Below are 21,340 nucleotides of genomic sequence, written 5' to 3'. Positions count from 1 at the left end.
TTCTTCTTTTTTTTTTAAATTGATAATCTCATCCCAGCCATGGCAGCAAAAGCACACAGTGGGATGTCTTCCTGAAGCATTATTTTGAAGAGGACCTCGTGTCATCATCCAACATTCTTAATCAGATGAGGATCATTAGCATCAAGAGGTAGCTGGGAGGAGTGTGAGCAACAAAAGGGGAAACTGTTTCTCTGCAGCTTTTAAACATCTCCACACCACCTTTGCCCAGTCTGCCCCTGCTATCAGAAAGAGAAGGTAAACTTGGTAAGCAAGCAAGCCTTAATCTTTCATTTGTCATTCACACTCCCTACTTCTTTATCAAAGCACAAAAGACAAGCAATCCTGGAGCAGAACTCCCTCCTCCAAGGTCTCACATCCTGGATACACATCCTGGAGAACCTCCTGAGCTGAAGAGCTGAGGGAATTTAGATTGCAGGGCCAGGGGGGAAACGCTAGATGTAAAACCCCACACTGTGGTGTAGCTGAGGTACCTCAGGATTCCTGGGAACCATTAGCTCAGCAGCTAAAAATCCCAAAACAGGAGTAACCCTGGGTATCTTCTAGGCTTGCAGCAATCTATGGAAGAGTTTACAAACCCCTGTAAACAGCCAGGTGAGACCTGGGATAAAGATACACCAGATTCAACACTCAGGTAGAGCTCATCCATTCCTCTAGGAAACCAGGACTCAAACTAATTTCATTTGTAATACATGCAAACTGGTTTATTCCTCTCCACAGATGACAAAAAACAGATGTTGGGAAAGCTGAGTTCTCACATGGGTCCTACAAGTTACTGTTCTTACACCAAGGCTGCTTTGCAGGTGCCATGCTGGAGCAGAGCAGCACAGAAAGCCTCAAGTACAGATAATAAGAAAAATCACTTTTAGGATACAGTCATTCACTATTTATCATAACAGGTTAATTGAAATGGCTACTTGGGTTTAAGTAGTTACACAAAATTCAGAAACTGCACTGCCAAGCACAAGCTGCAAACTGCAGGAAAAAAAATGGATCTGCTGACAACATAACTTCAAGCCAGAGAGGAATGAACAACTCCAGGTCTGACACAAACTCACACGAACACCAATTAACTGAGGTTTGTTCTAGCATGGAATTATGAGATAGCATAATAGTACAAAAATCTTCTTACATGGATATCACTTAAAAATTAATTAAGAAGGCTATTGCACTGTTATCATTTTGAAGACATGAAATCCTTCACTCCCCCAGACCAATACTTAAAACAAACAAGCAGCAGCAAGCAAACACAACCACCCCATTGAAGTGATTACACAAACCCTCAAGACAAGACTTAACTTGAATTAATAGTAAAGATAATAGTAAAGAATGTATAGGCATTCCCTACAAAGTATCAAGTTATAAAGAGGATGAAATGGGCTGATGATCACACACCAAACACCTGATGATTTCATTAAACACAAATGCTCCCTTTTCATTCCCACAACATGACTAGCAATTAATACTTGAAAGAGCAGATGGATATCAGGCTAACAAAAAATTAGTCAATATCTCAGCCCTTGCATGACAGATTTTGCAAAGCAGTAGCAGCATTTGAAACTACTACTGACACAGCCAATATATTATTATATTTTATAATATTATTAGTGTATTAATATAAAAAGTCAATGCTAAATATGAACAAATGAAGATTATTCCACCGTTTGAGAGAACAGCTGAAGAGTCCCTCATGACACTGCCCTAGGTTACCTATGGTTATTTAAGATGCTGTGCATTGTTCTCTTCCCATTTCTGTACTGAAGCTGAGCTCTGCTTTCCCCCAGTCATGTTCCCAAGGGGGGACTCTCAGCCCATTACTTACATAAACTACTTCTATAGTCTTGCTCACCTCAGTAGGTCATCTAAATATATGCACCAAGATTTAAACACTGCAATGCAATCAAAGCACTTTTTCTAGAACAGAAGAGCTGACAATTTATAGGCTATTGGGTTTTGCATGCTTTTATCAGGCTAGTTAGTTGAAAGAAAATGCACACATAATTACTTAATCCCATTAAAACAAAGACAAATGACAGTACAAAACTACAGAGCTCAGCAGTTTCAGCCATGAAAGATTCTGAACTAACATCATAATGAATCATGCAGCCTTATCAGCCTGCAGCTCCTTCCACAACCCTCTGTTATTTCAGCTAAATCAGCAGCATGTTTCTTGTATATACCATTCAGCTCTATAAAATGGTATCTTTAATAATGAATTGCTACCATAGATTTTCACTGTACGAGTAATCCAAGGCCTCTACTTCTTCAGTGAAGTCATTACATGTCAATTAAACTAAGCAATTAAAAATCAGATGAAAATACTAAAAAATCAGTTGCTGCTTCTGACATTTGAGAGGGTGGGGGAAAGTAAGCAGGGGCTACAGAGATAGGAAGTGGTCAAGTTCTAGACTGTACTTGTTAAAAGAGGATTTTTTTGCCAGGTTTTATTATTGTTGTTTTGTGTTTGTTTATGTGTGCTTTGGGTTTTGTTTGATTTGTTTGGATTTTTGGTTTTGTTGTTGTTCCTGGAGGATATGTACCACAGGTATGCTGGAGAGTTAACTGCTGGGGTATAAATAAATATATAAAATAACTGTAAAACCACAGAAAAAAAAAAAATTGGACTCATGTAGCTTCATATTCAACTCAAATGTTGCTTCCTCACAGACAGTAATGTTTCTTTTAAATACATATACACATTTTATGTATCTCTAAGCATCATGATTTTTTAATCTAGATTATTAACACAAAATAATCTGAGCACTTTAATTTGAGAAGCTGCTAACACAAAGGATCATCTAAAAACTGAGCAGCTCTCTGAGGACAGGAATCCTCATGTGCTATGTCTGCTCACCAGTTACATCCTGGGGCTCACTGAGAAACCTTCAGGACCAGGCCAGGCAGGACTCCATCTACTGGATAGGGAAGCATTAGAAATTTGAGTGCCACCAGGTATTTGTTCTGACACTCAGCAGTCAGTCTCAGGGGCAAAAGGCTTTTCTTCTTGCTTTCCATGCATTAAGTGTGGTTTAGAGCAAAAGAAATAATAATGATAGAAAATAATGCTTGGTAAGATCTGGTTTAGTTTAAGAAAAATGCAAGGGGAGAAAGAGCAATAATTCTACATCCAGCTGGGAGAGCAGGTATCTGTCTGGAACTCAGACATTTTAGTAGAGAGCTTCTCCAGGTAGAAAGTGTCTCTGGAGACAGCTCTGAAGCACATTGCTGGTTATTACTTCCCACTTTACCTCCTCTGCTTGTTAGCTCCTGAGCAAATCACTTCCCAAAGAATGGGAAAGGGAACAGACGAGTGGAAACTCCTCCCCTTGGACTGTAAAACTCTTCTGGGTATAAACTGAGTTTATGCAGAGCGTAAAACAGAGGATCAGAAGATTTTATCTCAACTGGAAGTGCCAGCAAGCCACCAGAAAAGGAGCAATGTTGCCATTCCTTCAGAATATCACTTTATATTTTCAGGGTGACAATTATTAAACTGCCCAGCACTTCCCTCAGCCCTTTTTTTTTTTTTTTTTTTCCCCATTGCTGAATTGTAGGAATTCACCTCCCTACAGGGCTCCCCCCATGCAGCTGATGGTGACATCCAACAAAAGACACAGCACAGAGGTGATGAGGCACAGAGGTTTAAATGGTTTGTTGGGCCTAAAACTGAACCACAGTGCCCAGGAGGCAGGAGTGTGCCAGTCTTCCTTTTTTTTTTTTTTTTTTCTTCTTTTTCTAAATGTGTCCTGAAGAAGGTTACCACAAAAGAGAGATAACTGTCCATATTAACAGCTCAAAGGTTGCACCATATATATTCTTTCCATCTATTACTGAAATGAACAAGGAAAGAAGAACCACCAATGCTTTCCAAGTGTTGAATCAGCTGCATCTATTTCTGTTGCAGCAATGAAAAAAATCCTTTTGTTTCCATAGCTGCTCTTGGTGTGTTTCAGCACTGAAAAGTCTTACTTAGCTTTTAAAAGAAAATCAGAATTGGATTTCTGATTGAGGGCTGTTAAGGACAGCAAGAAAATCCATAATTTATTTTTAAGTTACTCAAAATATAATGCTAGTACAAAATAATATATATATACATACATATATTTCAATAAACTAATTGCACATTAAAGTAAACCTATAAAACTTGTCAGAAACATATATTGCTCTTGATAAATAGCCTTTCAGAGCAGCAAAATTTCCAGACATGTTCAGGAATATGACCACAAAGCCTTTTATCCTTCTACCCCCAACCCAGCACAGTCCAACATCACAATCATTGCTTAAACAGAGCAGAGAACATCAACCAAGGTCAGATGGCATACTTGCTTTATAACCCCTGCTTATTACCCCTTTTAATACAGGGGAAACAAAAAACCCACACACTGCCCCTCATATGCCTTGGTGAACAGATTCCAGTGAGTTCTGTTGACATACATTGCAAAATAGTGCACAGAATAAATATTACTGAACTCAGAAGTGGCCAAGAGATTTAATTTCCATTCCCCAACTGGTTAACCAGCTCTCCAGAACCATAAACAGGTAATACTGTAAGGCCTCCTGTTCCCCCTGTAGATGTAACAATGATTTTTGTACTTTCTATCTCTTCAGACAGCATTAAAGACATATGAAATTCTTGAAGCCATTCAAGTAAAAAAAACCCACTGTGCAATGATACTTTCATCACCTGTGATTTGAAGTTTCCCATGGCTGTAAAAGCAGTATTACTGATGTTTTGGAAAAGACAGCAACTAGAATGCCATGGAACAAGCTGAATTATAAAAAAGGACATGTTGTCTTGAAAATAAAAAGATCCATTTACTTATTGGAGTTCTGCTGAGGAACTGCCACACCTGCCACCTTCTGTTCTTCCTCCTGAGACCAAGCTTAACAGTATTTACTCCTTAATATACAAAATTCACACTTAAAACTTCCCCCAAGGTTTGAGGTGCTGCTTTGCCTGGTTGTTTTCTACCAACCCATCGATTTCTTAAACAAATGTGTAACATTTCCATTAAACTCCTGTGTCCCACTATTCCAAAGCAAAAAAATGCTCCAGGACCTTGTGGAAATCCAGGAAAAGACTGGCACATGCCACCTGAGTAGATAACAGAAATAAAGACTGCAAAGGTCTTTGAGCAAAAAGAAAAAAAAATCCCTGTTTTCAGGCTGCAGGTTCTTCACCCAGGGGCAGGTGGGTACCTCAAACTGGGAGCTAAGGGGACAGCCAAGTGGGAGCAGTGGTTTCCCTCCCAATCCAAACTCTGGGTGGCAAAAGGCAGACCAAGCAAGCTGAGATCTGTGAGGGTCCAAACCCTGTCAACAGCTGGAACAGGACCTGAGACTCACACCCTCCTGTACCTGAACAAAGCCAACTAAAGTGGTTTTTTAGGGAACACAACAGCCACCTTTCTGACCCTGGACAAACTGAGCACTGGAGGGTTTGTTACTCCTTATGCTTACACTGCTCAGTTGAAAGTGGAAAACTTTGCAGTGTGGTTGAGCTCAAGAAGAACACAAAAGCCTTCCAGCAGTAGGTGCCTTCCCTTCAGACTTTTCCTTCTAACTGCATAAACCTTCCCGGCTGCAAAATCATTTTAACTCTGTTTCGCTGGAAGCTGCAGTTGTCATTATGACTGCAACACAGGCTTGTTTGGGTTTTATTAAACAAGAAACTAATATTTAACTACTAGCAAAACTCCACCCTTTTCCTGTTGAAACCCGCAACTCCCACGGCCCCAGAGCCAAGGGAGGAATCCAAGCTCCTTCTTAAAGCTACACACTCCAGCTCAGCCCTTCTGCACTTGCTCCTCCTCTTCATTCTACACAAGAATACTTTTTTGTTTGCATATTTATGGCATGCTGTTGTGGAAATGACATTTTATAGCTTCAGCATGCCCTGCAGTTTCAAGTCAACATCAGAAAACAGACTCCATGCTCCAAACCCTTCCTCTGCTGCTCAGATTTCCTGGCTGATCCCTGCCAGGCTGCCCCAGAGATCTCATCTCCCACTTGCTCCCTGCAGGAGGAGTTCCTAGGGATCTAATGCACTCCTCATACAGATCACTGGGAAATCCTTCAGTAAGTAAGTGCATATGTGTAATTAACTCACTAAATATGAAGCTACTCTCCTAAGAATGTTCTATCATAATTCATAACCTTTCATAGGAGCCTTTAAATAAAGAAAGTAACTTTTCTGTCATGGAAAACACCTCTCTCTGGAGAGAAACTCTGGGTTACCTTCAGAAAACCATGGGTTTGGGTTTGCTCTTTGCAATGCAGGAGCATGTGTATGGCAGTAGAAGTTCACTAATTATTCCAAACATCCCAGTACCAAAACAAAATGCAATGCAATTTTTCCAATTTTTTTGGAGGTAGCATTTCATCTATTGTTAAAGATGAAAATTACCACTAGAGCTTTTCCTGTGTCCTTAGTATATGAAAAATATGCTCAGTATATGAAAATAAACACATCAGTAATGAGCTCTATCAATGCAGATTTCACTTCAAGCTAACTTAGATGTACTTCACACAGCCAAGAGAGTTCATTTCACTGGAAGAGAAAAAAAAAAAAAAAATTCCCTGAAGCAAAAAAACATCAACTGCTGTGGATGATATTGCCCAATACATTGCGGAAAAATAAATTCTACTGATTGGATTTTTTCATTTCCCCCCCCTCAAGCAGCACTTTTAAAAATACAATCTTTTAATGATTGTTTAATTTTCATATAACTAGAATATAAATCCTTTACATACTGTTCAGCTGCAGCTGCAGTATAATGTCTCATTTTTCATGGAAAAAAACTCATTACGTGGTTCACTGAGTTGCCTGTGGTAACACATCAATTTTATTTACATTCAAAAGTTGGACTTCAGTTTGGTCTCAACACTCCAGTTAATTCCAAGCACATTTTATACAATAGTTCTCTCCAATTCATTAGTGATACCTCACTCCAGCTTTTATTTGAAAAGGATTCTGGGCTATTATTATCTTTTTTCAGATTTCCAGCATTTTCTGTGCACATTTGTAGCACTAATTCTGTTCCACCCTCAGATGTACACAGTGTGCTGTCAAGACTCCTGCAACAGTTCTGCAAATGAATCATTAAACGGGCACTAGAGAATGCAGCTATTAATGCTCCACCAGGACTGCCAAATCATTTTTCCACAAAAACACAACAGAAAAACAATGACTATTGTGTGGCCAATAAAACTTGAGACTAATTACTCAACATTTCAACTACTTCAAGTGAACTAAGCTTATAGTTGGAAAGCAGGAAGATTAAAAGGAAAAAAATATGGCATTCAGTAGAGACTTCCTTGGCTTTACCTTGCATCAGTGTCTTCAAGCTATTTTCAGAAGGTAATTTGTTTCAATTAGTAATAAAATTTCAAATTTCCAAATTCCCAAATATAAAAAGATTTTTGTAATTAATTTCGGGGGGAGAGAAGGGAAAATAAAAAATAAAAAAAGAAATCAAGGGCTAGGGTATCTACCCTAGTTTTATATTACATTTTAGACTTAGATACTACTGAGTGTATAAAGGGAAAAATGCAGGTGGTTAGAATGGCTCATTATTGACTATAATTGCTAAGGAATTCATGAATCCTTTATGTGTTCATTTGCTACACTGAGATTCACTGTTAACGTTGAGAGAAAAACCACCAAGGAAAAGAAGAACCAGGGAAAACTTAAACACAACCTGACTTCTAAAAAAAAAACCAAAACAAAACAAAGCCTCAGATTATTTTTTTTCTTCTCCTTAATTTATACTCTCCTACTAGAAGCATCAACCACATTTAAAGTAAAAGGAAGGAAGAAGCTGGGCTGGTGGGAAGAATATTTATTTTAAAAAGAAAACAAAATAAAATGAAGACATCTTGCCCAGACACAATAAGGCTCTTGTCAACTGTGTGTGTATAAAAGGAGTTGGCATTTTCCCATGAAGCAATTCCTTAATCCCAAATGATGGCATAATAACCTCATTTAATATGCCTCCTTAAAAGAAAAAGTTTATTTTGTCTAAGCTAAACTTCAACTGGCAATCACCAGACACCAATTAACAGTGTCAAATATAAGGGTCACAGAACAATTCTGCAAGCTGAGAAAGTCTGAATTCACTTTTACATCCTCTCTGCTTTCCAAAAGAAAGTAAAACTTTAACTTTGTTTTTATGTCTTTGGAAATAATCTATGCTAGGCAATTAAGAAAATGCAAATCACTTATCTCATTGACAGTAATCAACCCCAAAGCAGACTTTTCAGTCACTTAATATTCCAATAAAGGCTTCTGTCATATGAACCTACTTGCTCATTCCACTCTGAACTCAAGAACCAGCAATTAACCATTTTCAAATTTAACTTCAAATTATTAATAAGTGGTACTCAGCTGCTTGATATTCACAGCTTCTTTTTAAACTGAATGCCTTCATACACACTTCCATTTCAGCTCCTGTGAGACTCAATTTCAGTCCCTGGTCATCAGGTCCTTTCCACACACCAGGCTGGTTTCTCTCTAAATCCTCCTGAGCCTGGCAGGAGTTTTGTGCACTCTGGAGCACACAATCCAAGTTGCTGCACTTGGCAGTCCATGCTTGCACACCTTGACACCAAACCTACCAAAGCAGAGACCCTCCTGGCCATGCCAAGCCAGCTGTAGTGCATTTCAGTAGCAAAAACTCCCTTTTCCCACTTTCATGTTCTGAGAAGAGAATGAAAGATTTAAGAGCACTTTCATTAAAAGCAAGACTTCATTTGTGTACCCATTTCACAGCAAGGGGTGCTCATTCCTGATTTTACACATTGCTTCACATCCTTAAAATATGTTTTGACAGACAGGAACATCTTCTCATTCAATAATTAACATATCTCACTATATACCAGCTAAGAACATATTTTGTATCTCCCAAAAGAGCTCCCAACTCCTTACCACTACAGTAAATCAAGCACAGCACCTTCAAAGAACCCGAAACAGAGGATTTTAAATTTCAACAGAAAGCAAAGGAGATTTTTCGCTCCTTCATCTTCTTTTAAAATAGTGGGGGAAAAAGGTGGGAAAAAAAGCCTCCTTTTTTAAAAAAATGCAAGTTTTCCATTATTTTTCTTCAAATTCCTAGCAAATGCTAAAAAACTTCTTACTTAACATTTATAGGTTAAACATTTATTAAGGCTTAGATGATAAAAAAACCTTCAAGATCTGGAATTTAGTGAGTGAGCATCAGGAACCCCAGGTAGCTGTAATAAAAACACCTCAGCTGAGCTCTGGCAAGTTGTTCTTCTCAGGAAACATCCTTCAATACAGAGCTGGCACACTCTGGTTTCCTGTACTAGAGAACTTCCCCATCAGCAATTTGCAGGTAGGGAAACAATAGCAGAAACTAAGTCTGGGTCACAGCTCCAGGGGCTCCCAGGGATGTCTTCCTCCTACAGCTAACAGGTTTTCCCTCTAAATATTTATCAAGGGGATTACAACAGTGTCAGCCCAAGAATATGCCAAGAATTCATGAAGAGGAATGAACTGAATCTTCATGTCTTTCCCAGATGAAGTTTTAAACTACATTTTTAAACCTGCAAAGTTGTAATTATCCTGAATAATAACTAATCAGGCAAGATTTAGCTAATTAATCCAAAGTAATCTATTCTTCATAAGAAGTTTTCATCAAAATCTGTATGTTCTTCATCCAATAGACTACAAAGGTTATTAGCACCTTTTTTTTTTTTTTCCCCCAGAAAGCATCTCCAGCAATTTTCAGTGCAACATTCCAGCCAGTACATAAAAACAAAGAGTTTGGCTCCAAATAATTTAATATGCAGAAAACCAGTACTATTATATATACCACCCTTCCTTCACAAGCCCTCCCCCCTGCAACAAAGAGGCTGCAAAGAACTCTCCTTCCCATCTACTGAACTGGGAAACACTTAAGTTAAAATTAAGTGAGTGTCCTGGTTTGGGAGAAAGAATCCCCTGTTAACCACAACTTCACAGCACTCCAAGGGTGATTCTCCCAAGAGCAGCCGTATGCTAACATTGTATTTCTTTTCTCTCCAGGCACTTTGTGCTGAGAATCTTGTCTTTTGACACTGTCTCATGAATCACCCATCCCTGCACTGGGTTCTCAGGGCTGAGCCAGGCTTTGCTTAGTCAAACAATACCAGCTGGAGGGTCCAGATGGGTGTCTGGAGCTCCTCACTGGTGCCCCAAGTGCCTCAGATTTGTTTCTCCTGTCATCATACCCCGATGTACCCATGTGGTGGCAATCCCCAGCACCTCCCAGAATCAGGGATTTCAGGCAAACCAGCTATTAAATTGATAGTTCTTTAAACAAAACTGCATCTTTCTATCAAATTCACAGATTCATACTCATTTCCAAGATGCTGGTTAACATCCTGATGCCCTTCCAGGATCTACCTCCAGGGTCAGCTTTACAGCCCCCAAGGCTACATTCTCGGGAGCAGTGAACATCTTAACCCCTGCATCATTCCTGATAGTCCAAGTATCCTGTGCCACAGATGCAACAGACAAAGCTGAATATCTCCAGAAACAATATGCAGATTGCAAGTTTATGGACAAAGCTGTCAGACAAAAAGGCTGTTTAAAACATCAGGTATAAGTATTCTGTGCAAAATCAAAGAAGGAAACTAAGGAGCAGATACCACCTGCTAAAAACTTGCATGGACTGTGCAGGGTACAAGATGGAGTGGGAGAACAGAAAAAACAAAAAACAAAAAACTTAGTCAGGTATAAATTCTTTGCAGTGCTCCAGATGGTACTTGGTCACCAAATGCAAATGAGATCACTGCAACTTGCCAATCTACAACTTTTCTGTCAAAATTCCTGCCAACAGTAAGATACTACCTCCTCTCTGTTTCTTTTGTAAAATTCACCCAAAAATATTGTTATGGGAAAAGGTACAGCAGCTGTAACACTTGTCAAACCTCTTCAGGCAGCAATACAGCAGTAATAAATAGCATTTAACCTCCAGAAAACACTTCCCCCAACTAAACCACTCCCAACTTTTTCAAACTTGTAAAATCACTGCATTTTTTTCTCCCACTCAGTGACCCCAGACCAATTAGCTTCTTTCACCTGGGACAGAATAAACATCTTCTGTCTTTCTTCAGATTCAAAATGCAGTCATAATAAAAACCAGAACACAACAGTTGATGCTGGCAGGAGAAAGAAGTGTAGGAGTATGTGCCAGAGACACACCTATGGAACGCACAGCTGTCTGGCTAATCTGACTGTTTAACTGATCTAGAGCTGTTCTGCAAATAATTGTTTTTACTTAATCTCCCCTGACAGCATTTAATTATCTACACACTTTTGGAAAGCTACTACATAATCAACAATTCCTCCTACCTCCTGTTTGTAACTACTAAGTTGTTTTTCCTCTATTTGAAATTCTTTTTATTGAAGGCAGATTGTTGTTTACAAAGTCACCCATCTTGAATTTTATATAGACAAGGCAACCCACAAAGGTCCTATGTAAAACTTTTCTGAAAGAAAAGTCTAAGCCTGGACTCCTCATTTATTTAACAGAAGTCCTAAATGTCACACAGTATTATGTGACTCTGCTATCTAGAAAAATCAACAATTCTAATTTAGACTGATTAAAAGACTCCAATTTAAGTTGCCACTGAATTTTGATTCCTTTTATGGAAATCACCTTTAAAGCACAAGTCCTAGGCAGGAAAACTCTAGAACACTGTGAGCAATGTCACATTTGGTAACAACTCATGACCTTACTGACAGAGATTATATCCTAAGGTTTACACATCTCAGAAGAGAGGGCCTGGACAGCTCAAAATGTTTGAGACTGGCTCTAGTCCTCCACTTGGATTTTCAGATTTCTGTGCCCCAAATGTACATCACAAAACAAAACTCTGATGCTTGAACTATAAGGTACTGACCACAGAGACAATCCAGCCCATAGAAAGATGATTTTCAGCCAAGGCTACTGAAGTCATGACAAAGTTATACCAAAGCAGACACTCTATGGTGGCTCAGCTGACAGACAAGTCAATTCCTCTGCTTCAGTCACTTACTCTCTGGTTTTATCCCCACTTGCAAAGTCCTTTAGATTTTCACGAGCACGTAAACTCAGGAAACTAATTTCAGCTATCAAATATTTCAGTATGTGGCCTGCTTACACAATAAAAAGCAAAGCAACCTAGTTTCATCTGCCTTGCTGCTGCATGAAGCACTACACCCAGTGTCCTTTGTTATATTTCAAGGAATCCACATAAATGCCTCCTTCTGGTAGAATTTGATGCTCAGTATTTTATCAATATTGCTGCTTGTAGTCTAAAATCAACTACTGAAGAGAGCAGGACAGCTCTGTTGGCACTAAAATTGTTAATACTTCTACAATTACCTCACTTGAAAAAACTATCTCTTACGTGTTTCAATGTGCTTTTAATATAGAACACAAACCCATAATTGTTGTATGATTTACACAAATGACAAAGAATTCCAAAACCTGCAGCAGAAGGGAGCAGAAAAGGAGATTCCTTCCCAAATTCCTTCAGGGTCCTGACAGCAGGAACATTTTTCTTCCTCGTTCAATTATCATGCACTTCATTCCCCTAAAAGAATTACTCATAGACCTCCTTTCTCCACCTCAAAACTCAGCTTTGCATCTCTTCACATGCCTCTGCACAAGCTTTTTCTTTGACATTTTTACTTTAATGTGAGAGAGAGCATTGCAAACAAGGATCATTCTGTGAATAGTGCTATGGCACCAGAGGAAACATCTTTTCAGTAGAGCTGACTGCAGTGCTGTGAAACTCTGCTCAGACTGTTCATCATCCTGCTAGTTGACACTTAGAAAACAGTGCTCTTGCAGACAGTTTTCAGATTTAAATTCACTTTAAAATTATTTTGCTGAAGGCTCCAGCCTGGATGTCTTTAAAAATTTTGGACCAGCCAAAAAAATGTGTCAAAGTGATGCTGTTCCCTCTCTGCTATACCCTGTCCCATACCACACCCCAGCAGGCTCAGCTATCCATACATTTAAATGCTTCATCATACCATTACCACTGGAAGTAGCACTCTATTGTTATAACCAAGATGTTAGATATAAACAAGCTACATCACTTTACAAAAGAAACAGAAGCTATCACCTGCAACTCCCCTCAAATAAAAAGACACTTAAATCCCATATGTTGCATTTGAAATATTAAATAAACTATATTTTACAAAGAGAAAAGCATATATTATTAAAGGTTTGCTGGGTAAGTAGAAATATTACCCATGCCTTCATTCAAAACAGGTGCCTCATAAAAAATTAATGCCAGTGGAATGGCTTCATGCAGCACTTCTGAGCCATCTCTTTAATTATACATGATCACATAGCTACCTGCATGAAATATGCCTAAGGACACAGAGTGTTTCATATCTGTGATTTTGAAGGCTGTATTACCCAATAAACAACCTGGTGTTCAGAAAAGTATATGTAACACTCTGAAGACAGGTGGTTAGAACAGGATAAGGAGTAAGAAAATGAACCCAGGACCAACACAGTGTGCTGTGGGGGTAGGAAGATAAAGGACAACTAAAGCACACTTGACAACTGCAATATTCTCTGTATTTGAACTTCCATGCAAATCCTATCACCAAGTACCCTTAAAGGCCAAAGGCTACCAGGATGAAAATTCTATTAAAAATGAAACAAAAACAAGGAAACTATGCCCATTATTCGTTTGGAAAGGGTTTTTTTTTTACTATTATTATTCCAGGATTGCTGAACTTCAAGACAAAAAGGTAAAAGAGAGGCACATATTCATGCAGTCTAATAAAATACCTTCTGAAAGTCAACATTTTCAGGCGAACTAGATCTCCTCATAGCAACAACACACCACTGAAACACAATGAATACATAGTGGATACAGTCAAACCCAAAAAAAGATTGATAGTTTTGTTCCATCATTCCAAGGCTTTGCATTCCAGAGACACTGAGGACAATCCAAGTAGCACGACATTTACAATCACAGAAACTTATCCTTGTCACCTTTGTCCTACCTTCCCTTTCCTTCCTTTTATTTCAACCACTTGTTGCAACTTGCCTCCATTTACTCTCAAATCCTGAAGGATCACCTTGGCAGAATGTGGCAAGTTCTGACTGCAGATTTACCTGTGGTGCCAGAGAGCTTACCTGCCTTTATAGTGTAAGTGTTTATTACCTTACTTATGTCAGAATCACTGCCATTATTATCCTTTGAACTAAAATTTACTCTAATTTTACAGTGCATCTGAGGGTTCACAAAAAATTTAAGTAATGACATTGGATATAGGTCTCATAATTTCACTTCAAGTTTCATTTTGCACTCACAGCAGCAAAGCCAAATTTGCAAAGCCAAATTTCCAGTGGTTCTTCCTTTAGGTCTCACAACACAAATCGTGACAAAATCACATAGGGAAGCAAGTGAAAGCCTTTTGTGACAACTTCCACTGGGAAAAAAACAGTGAAAAAACCTAAATGAAGGCAGCCAAAGCCAGGTAACTTACTGTGCAGCTCCCGATGTATGACATCCACCAGGTTGGGCTCATCTCCCCACCAGAATATCCACAGTTCCTTACAATCCGGTTTGACGTCCCGGCGCCAGACGCAGAGCAAATTGTTCTGCAGGCAGCGGATGAAGCTGAGCAGGATTGGATCATCCTGTGCTGGGGCTGAGATGATGGGGCCACAGTCCCCGTGCCCTTCAAAATTGTACCTACGCCATTTGATGCCTGTGAGTTCAGCCTATGAAGGAAAAACGAAGAAAAAAAAAAAAAAGCAGCCATTAACTCACTGTTTCAAAGGGAAGTTCTGGTCATAACTGGGTTTTTTTTTCTTGTTTAATTCCTAGAATTAAGGTCTAAGCAGTCACAGTTCAAACTCCCCCTATTCCCATATTTTCCTCTTTTTATCCTCAAGGAAATAGGAAAGCAACTTTAGAAATGGCACTGAACAAATCTGGCTTACCCCTGCTTTTAGATTTATCACCGCAGTGTGACAGCATTCCCAGTAGACCCATTCATTTTGAACCTGACTGCTATCTTACTGTAAGCATAGCAATTAGGAAGAAAAAAACCAGGAATACAGCCCACCCATTCCCTACACTCTGCTTGGTAGTCAAGTGAGATCAGTGTCAGCCCAGAAGTTGACCACTTGAAAGTCACGAAGATAAAGTACAACAGGACACAGGAAATCAACTGACTTAGTGAAAATGGTGAAATACAGTTTCATACTGTGATGCTGCAGGTTTACCAGACATGCTTTTTATTTTAATTTTGCTCAAATAAACAAAAACAGAGTAAGGAAGTTGTCATTTACACTCAACCAAATAGAATTCTACTACTGACCATCAAGGAAGAATAATAAGAAAATATGAATGAAAAGGTAAAATGGCTACCCAGACTTCTGGAAAAGATTTGCTTTTTCACAGATTGAAAAGTCTGAAGCAGTGTAGGTGTCCCACTGCACAGATGTGGCCAAAAACAATTGCCAGGGCAGAAGCTGCCTAAGTACTCAAACCACCAAAGAATTAGCAGGTGGGACCAGGTCAACAGAGAAGTTGTTCTGATTTTTCTTTTTCTCTTTTCACCTAGAATAGCAAATATTCACAGCTGTCACACCGAGTTTCCCTGCTCTTAAATGTCCAGATTGCCACCTTTTCATCTCTTACCCTGCCCATCACACCCCCACACCCCAACCTGCTGCCTGCTTTCCCCCCACTCCATTTGTCTCTGTGACTGGTGTTGTTCTGCTTTCTCTCCACTGGCTCTGGGAGCTGGTCCAGGAATCAAAGGGGAATACTCGTGTGACTTCAGTCTAGCTGGCATCAATATCATTATCAAATAAAAAAGCAGTATGTATTTACTCTGTGTTCACAGTGGGCTGGAGCTCTCCTTTCCAGCCAATGTTACCTCATTCCCACTGCTGTTATTACCTCTGCTGCTTCATTTACAGTATTTCACACCTTCTCATTGCTGCTCAGAAACAAGCCAGTGTGCTCAGTTCTGAAGTGGTCCTACAGGAAGAACCAGCTGGTCTACAGCAACAGGCTGCAAAGACTCAAATACAGCATCTACACCTTTTTTAAGAAGAGCCATTGCCAGGGAGGAGAGGAGAGGAGAGAGACAGCAATGGAAACACTCCCTGTAGGGATGCCTGCCCCCCACACCCTTGACAAGTCATAAATTAAGCTGGATCTAAACAGCAAACATTCCTTTCCTTTCTCAGGACAGTACATATAGAAAACTCCAAGAAGAGAGAGATTTTTACTCCTAAAAAAGAAAGGAAAAAAGACTTGCAGATCACATTCTTCCCATTTTCATCAAGGTGTTTAACCAGCTATCCTACACTGCTCCTCCAAACCCCAAACTGTGTGTCACATAGAGGGAGCTCCCTTGCAGGACAGCTAGAAGTTTAAACTCTTAAAATTTACTTTCCTTCACCACAAAAACTGGAAGCAGGCTGTAACTTGTTCAAGAGCTAGCTGGTTAATTGCTGAGAAGCTACAAGTGAGGCTCATCATACCAACAACACAAGTGAAAAACCCCCTGTATTTCTTTGATCTTATAAATTATATCCTCTGAAACAGTTTCACCTCATTCTGCACACGTACTGCCTGGCACAGCAGGGTTCTGACCCATGACAGTTCTGTGACTGTGCCTCAAGGGCTATTTCCCAGATGCTGATTGCCCAGATTGCCTATTTCATTTTCCTCTGAAGGGGCCCCAGGCACAGAGGAATACAGGAGATGACCTCCACTGGGAAGGAGAACAAAAAAAGTGAAATTGTCTTTATTTTCCTCATGTCCATAAAACCCCAGTCATCTTCAGCTCCTCCTGTCCCATGCCAGCAGGGTCCCAGCAGTGGTGAGATGGCAGAACTCTGCATTACCCCTGATGAGAATTTTCTGTACCCAGCACTGCTGCTTTTGCACTTCACAGAAATGCTGCTCATCCCTTCAGAGTGCTGGTGGAACCATGGAAAAGTACATTGGAAAAGCTGGGCAAAACTGGCTGATGTGCACAGCATGTGTGCCATGTCCCTGGCACAAAAGAGGGATGGGAGGGCAGGAGGAAGAGGGAAAAGGGTAAAAATTACTTTTTCACTGTAAGATGCTGTGTTGCACTGGAATGCCTCACACATCACATTATTCTCTAAGAGGAAAAACTTCCACATGCATCTCCAAAATACCTACATCTGCTCTACAAGGATCTCAATCTATAGCTTGGAAAAGGAACGAGCAGTTTCTCAAGCAGTATAATGAGTATGACTACAAATCACAAAACATCAACGATCAGTGCCAGCATAGACAACCTAGGAAAAAAATGTTTAAGTGTTTATGTTATAATCTACTAGAAACATATGGTAAGTCACAAAACACACAGAATAGGATGACAAACAAAAAACAGAAAAAACCCAAGCAAACAACAAAGGTTACTCAACATCAGCAGTCACTTGCTCAGCACAGCAATAACAGAGATCAGCTGTTAGAAACAGCAGACAAGCTCCTGCAGCTTCCTGGCAGCTCAGAGGTATCAACCCATAGCACCCCATCCCTGTTACAGATGACACATAGTCAAGAAAAGCATAGAGAAACCAGGAGAACTGAATCCAATTTAATTCTACACTAACAAACTTCTGGAGTGTCTAATCCTACAGACTGTGAGAATGACTAACTACTAGAGCTAACCAGGACCACCACTCACACAGAAAATCCCAGCCAAGAAAAGGAAGAGACAAGAATTGGGGGGGTTGGATTTAGTAGCAGCATAAAATGACATCTCACAGATCATCTCCCAAAGTTGCAGAAATGTGGTTCAATGCATTAGTCAGACACATGTGTTTCTGTTTAAATTTTTAACAGGTAAGCATCACTACTAACCCCTCAGAACTCCTAGGTTATGTCCTCATGTTAATTAAAACTGAACACAAAAGAAGATCTGAATCCAGAAGTAGTACACAAGACTGCTCCAGGAACATCTGAATATATTCTACGCATCTACAGATGTTTTGTGTAAAGTGTTGAACACACTACAGGGAAATATCTGCATCTACATGGAGTTTTTCTTAAATTTATTTAAACAAAAAAGTATCACTAGCTGTATAAGTCCTTCATCTTCAGCAGGGTTTTTACAGACAAGACAGCCAATGGCCTGTTGTTCTAGTGATTGTAGTAAGGAATTAAATGTGGTTTCACTTATGTTTAATCAGCAGTGAACACAGGCTGCCACCAAAATAGCATCCTCTTCCTCACCCCCAGGAATGTTAGATCTAAAACCCCCAGATGTCAGATCTAATGCCCATGCAGTCACTGGGTGAGAGGAGTCAGTTCATCAATTTAAAGATGGGAAACAAAACGAAAGAAAAAAGTTTCAGATCAGCACCCTGACAGCTTACCCTGCAGCCACACAATCACTAGAGCAGGGAGAAGAGCAGGAGTGAGAAGGCACCACTAAGCACAGCAGTGGAGTGGGATCTCTCCTTCCAGGGACACCTCCAATCAGATAAAACAGAACATTAAGCTGCTCACAGAGGCTGTTAACCTACACTTTAAACCAACACAAGCAAGCACTGCTGCCAAAAGCAGTCCTGGACTGCCCTGCCTTCCCTGAGTCACTCATCTGCTCCTGACTTCACCACCACTCCAGCTCTGCAGCAGTGCTGCTCTTTGCATGGATTCCTGCTGAGGTCAACTGACTAAAAACCAGAAGTATTATATTAAATGTTTTTTGGGTTTTTTTCCTCTACTCAGATCAGTCCCCACACCTGTTTAGAAAATAGCCAGGGAGGGGAGAGCAGCCTGAAGTACCCAGTGAGACAGACACCAGGATTGTCAACCCAAGGACAAAACTGTCAACACAACTGGCAGAAACAAAGTTTGCACCACCCGGCAATATTTCTGTTATTATGGTTCTTCCATCTTTTTCCTATATGCATGGGCTTGGCTTGCTATGGTTGCTACCTTGTTCTTAGAACTAAAAAGCCTTGAGAAAAAGGGAGTTACAGTTAGTATTCATCAAGGCTGTTAGCAAAGCACTCATTTTGTAAGAGGCTTTTTGCTTTGCTTTATCAAGGAACATACGTTTTGGAGGACTGTGCTGTGAAGGGCTCAACTTTCTAGAAGAGGGATCCTTTTCCAAAAAACATTTTTTTCTAAATTCAGCTAAGTGCAATTGGACACAAAATAAAGTTTGTAAGACACCTGTTCTAACTGCACTGGCCCAAGTGTGTAACAAAAACCAGAAATCAGATCTCTGTGGATAACCACGATTATCCAAAATCTTTACTAACATTCAACTTGTTACAGTAAAATTCCCAAGACAAAAAAAGATCTTTTTCTGGTGAACTCAAAAGCAGCTACCAGGGTAAAAGCGTGCATTCCAACTCAAAATCCCACATTAGGCATCCAAACACACCAAAACATACCCAAGATGGGGGAATTAATGGAAGCACAGCCAGGCCAGTGCTTCCATCCAGAAATGTGGCCAGAGAAAGGATGTCATAGTCAGTCCTATGAAAAGGAATGCAAGCACGGGTTTCCTGCCTCCTAGGTGACTGCCTTAATCTGCAGAATGAAACGGCTTAAAAAAAAAAAATAACCAAGTATTCAAACTTCTGATAGCCCCTATGCAAACAAACAGGAGAAAGAGAAAAGCAAATAATATGTTATCTTATACCCAGTGCTCTGCTGCCCTAAATACCAACCCCTCTGCATCCATCTGCAACAGCTGAGGGCTGTAGCCATTTTAACTCCAGGACAGCATCCAGAACTGTAAATTCCTACCAGAGATAAAACCTAAGCTCTGATTCTTTATCCCCCCCTCAGGCTTACAGCAGAATAATAGGCAGGCAGGCAGGGTCTTCTGCTGATCACACAGTGCTCCATGCAGATTGGCAGAGTTTAACCTGCTAAAAATCACATTTCCCCACTGCACAACTTGATCCTGGCATGCTACCAGCAACCCTAAAGATTTAATTAGTGCTGTGTAGCCACTGTGACTATTTTCCTCTTCTGCTGCCCTCACAGATGGAACACAAACAAAACACATCTTCCACCTCCTCATCCCCCCCACCTCATTTCCATCAAATGCTTTTTGGACTACGTGTGTTTTATGGGAAATGGACAGACCAATTCCAAATTACTTTCTATAGAAGACAGAAGTGATTCCACCCTTTTTAGTACACAAAGCTCCTTCAGAAAGATCACACAAGAGTACAGACATGGAAGAACCAGAAAAAGGCAGAGCATCCCAAGTTTGATAAATTCTTGTATTTGGTCACAGCAAGTGTAAAGCAGATTTATTTCTGTATTATTGTACTTGCCTACATGGAAAACAAACCTAAATTATATAATTTTTCTTCTTCTACTTCTTGTAGCAGAAAAGGTGAGAAAAGCTGAGGCAGATTCAGGCCTCAGAATGTAGGTAACCAGTAACCCAGTATTTCCAAAATAGGAAGGATATACAATATACAACCCTGACTTTCTAAAATGACTTTTAACATGGCATTGTCCAGGCAGCTTTATCTTTCTCAGTTCTATCTGAAACAAAACAAAACCTAGACAATAACCAGGTATAAAAATACTTCCCAATTGCCTGGCCAAAAGGAGCTACTCTGACAATTTCAGGCCTGCACAGTGCTTCCAACATAAGTTTAAGAAAAGAAGAAAGTATTGTGAAAAACAAAACCAAACCACTGCTTAGGTTCTTCTACAAACAACTTTCATTTCATAAAAATGAAAAAGCTTTCATCATATGCCCTTCTAACCAAGGGGAAGATGTTACATTGTCCAGGGTACCCACCTCTGAAGTTAGGTGCAACAGAATCAGTTGCCCTGATCTAAAATTTTGTGTCCTTCTGTCTAGGATATTGTAGTTGTTAAGTGTCTTTTGTCCACAATTTATGCTTCAAACTGGAACACAGAGCATTCAAACACCATATATATATTTCCCAGTTTTAGCAGAGTCTCATCTTAGAGACCTTTATTCAAGTAAGTAGCTATTCTGAAACCACTAGAGACCCACACTAAGGACTACTCAGTCGAGTAAAAATCTGCATAAGAAAGCCCTTAGTTCATAGTCCAGGAATTTAAACTGTAGTTAAAGGTGTCATGGGAATTACACCACCATTTTAATTAAATGCTGTAAGATCTTGCAGGCAGATTCAAGATTAGCACCATCTGCTTTGGTTAGAGTGTTTCATTTCAATACCTCAAACTCTCACAGCAACAACATTTCACACTCTACTCCAGCCATTTAAATATCAGATAAAATTGATGTCATCTTGATACACCTCCACTAGGAAGGGAGGACAAAAGGACAGAGACA

The 21,340-nt window shown here is 39.8% G+C and overlaps 1 protein-coding gene across 2 annotated transcripts in view; it reads right to left on the bottom strand.

Annotated features, from left to right (window-relative positions):
* Nucleotides 1–21,340, bottom strand: part of MED13L (mediator complex subunit 13L) — a 176,639-nt gene that overhangs the window by 142,738 nt on the left and 12,561 nt on the right. For both annotated transcript variants that reach the window (XM_071762972.1, XM_071762974.1), the window contains exon 2: nt 14,522–14,759. In XM_071762972.1, coding sequence (XP_071619073.1) covers nt 14,522–14,759 — 238 coding nt within the window. The remainder of the gene's footprint in view (nt 1–14,521; nt 14,760–21,340) is intronic.

This window comes from Heliangelus exortis, chromosome 19 (genome assembly GCF_036169615.1).
Source record: "Heliangelus exortis chromosome 19, bHelExo1.hap1, whole genome shotgun sequence".
Lineage (NCBI taxonomy): Eukaryota > Metazoa > Chordata > Aves > Apodiformes > Trochilidae > Heliangelus > Heliangelus exortis.
Note: the sequence above shows the minus strand (reverse complement) of the source record. Positions and strands in the feature narration are given on the sequence as shown.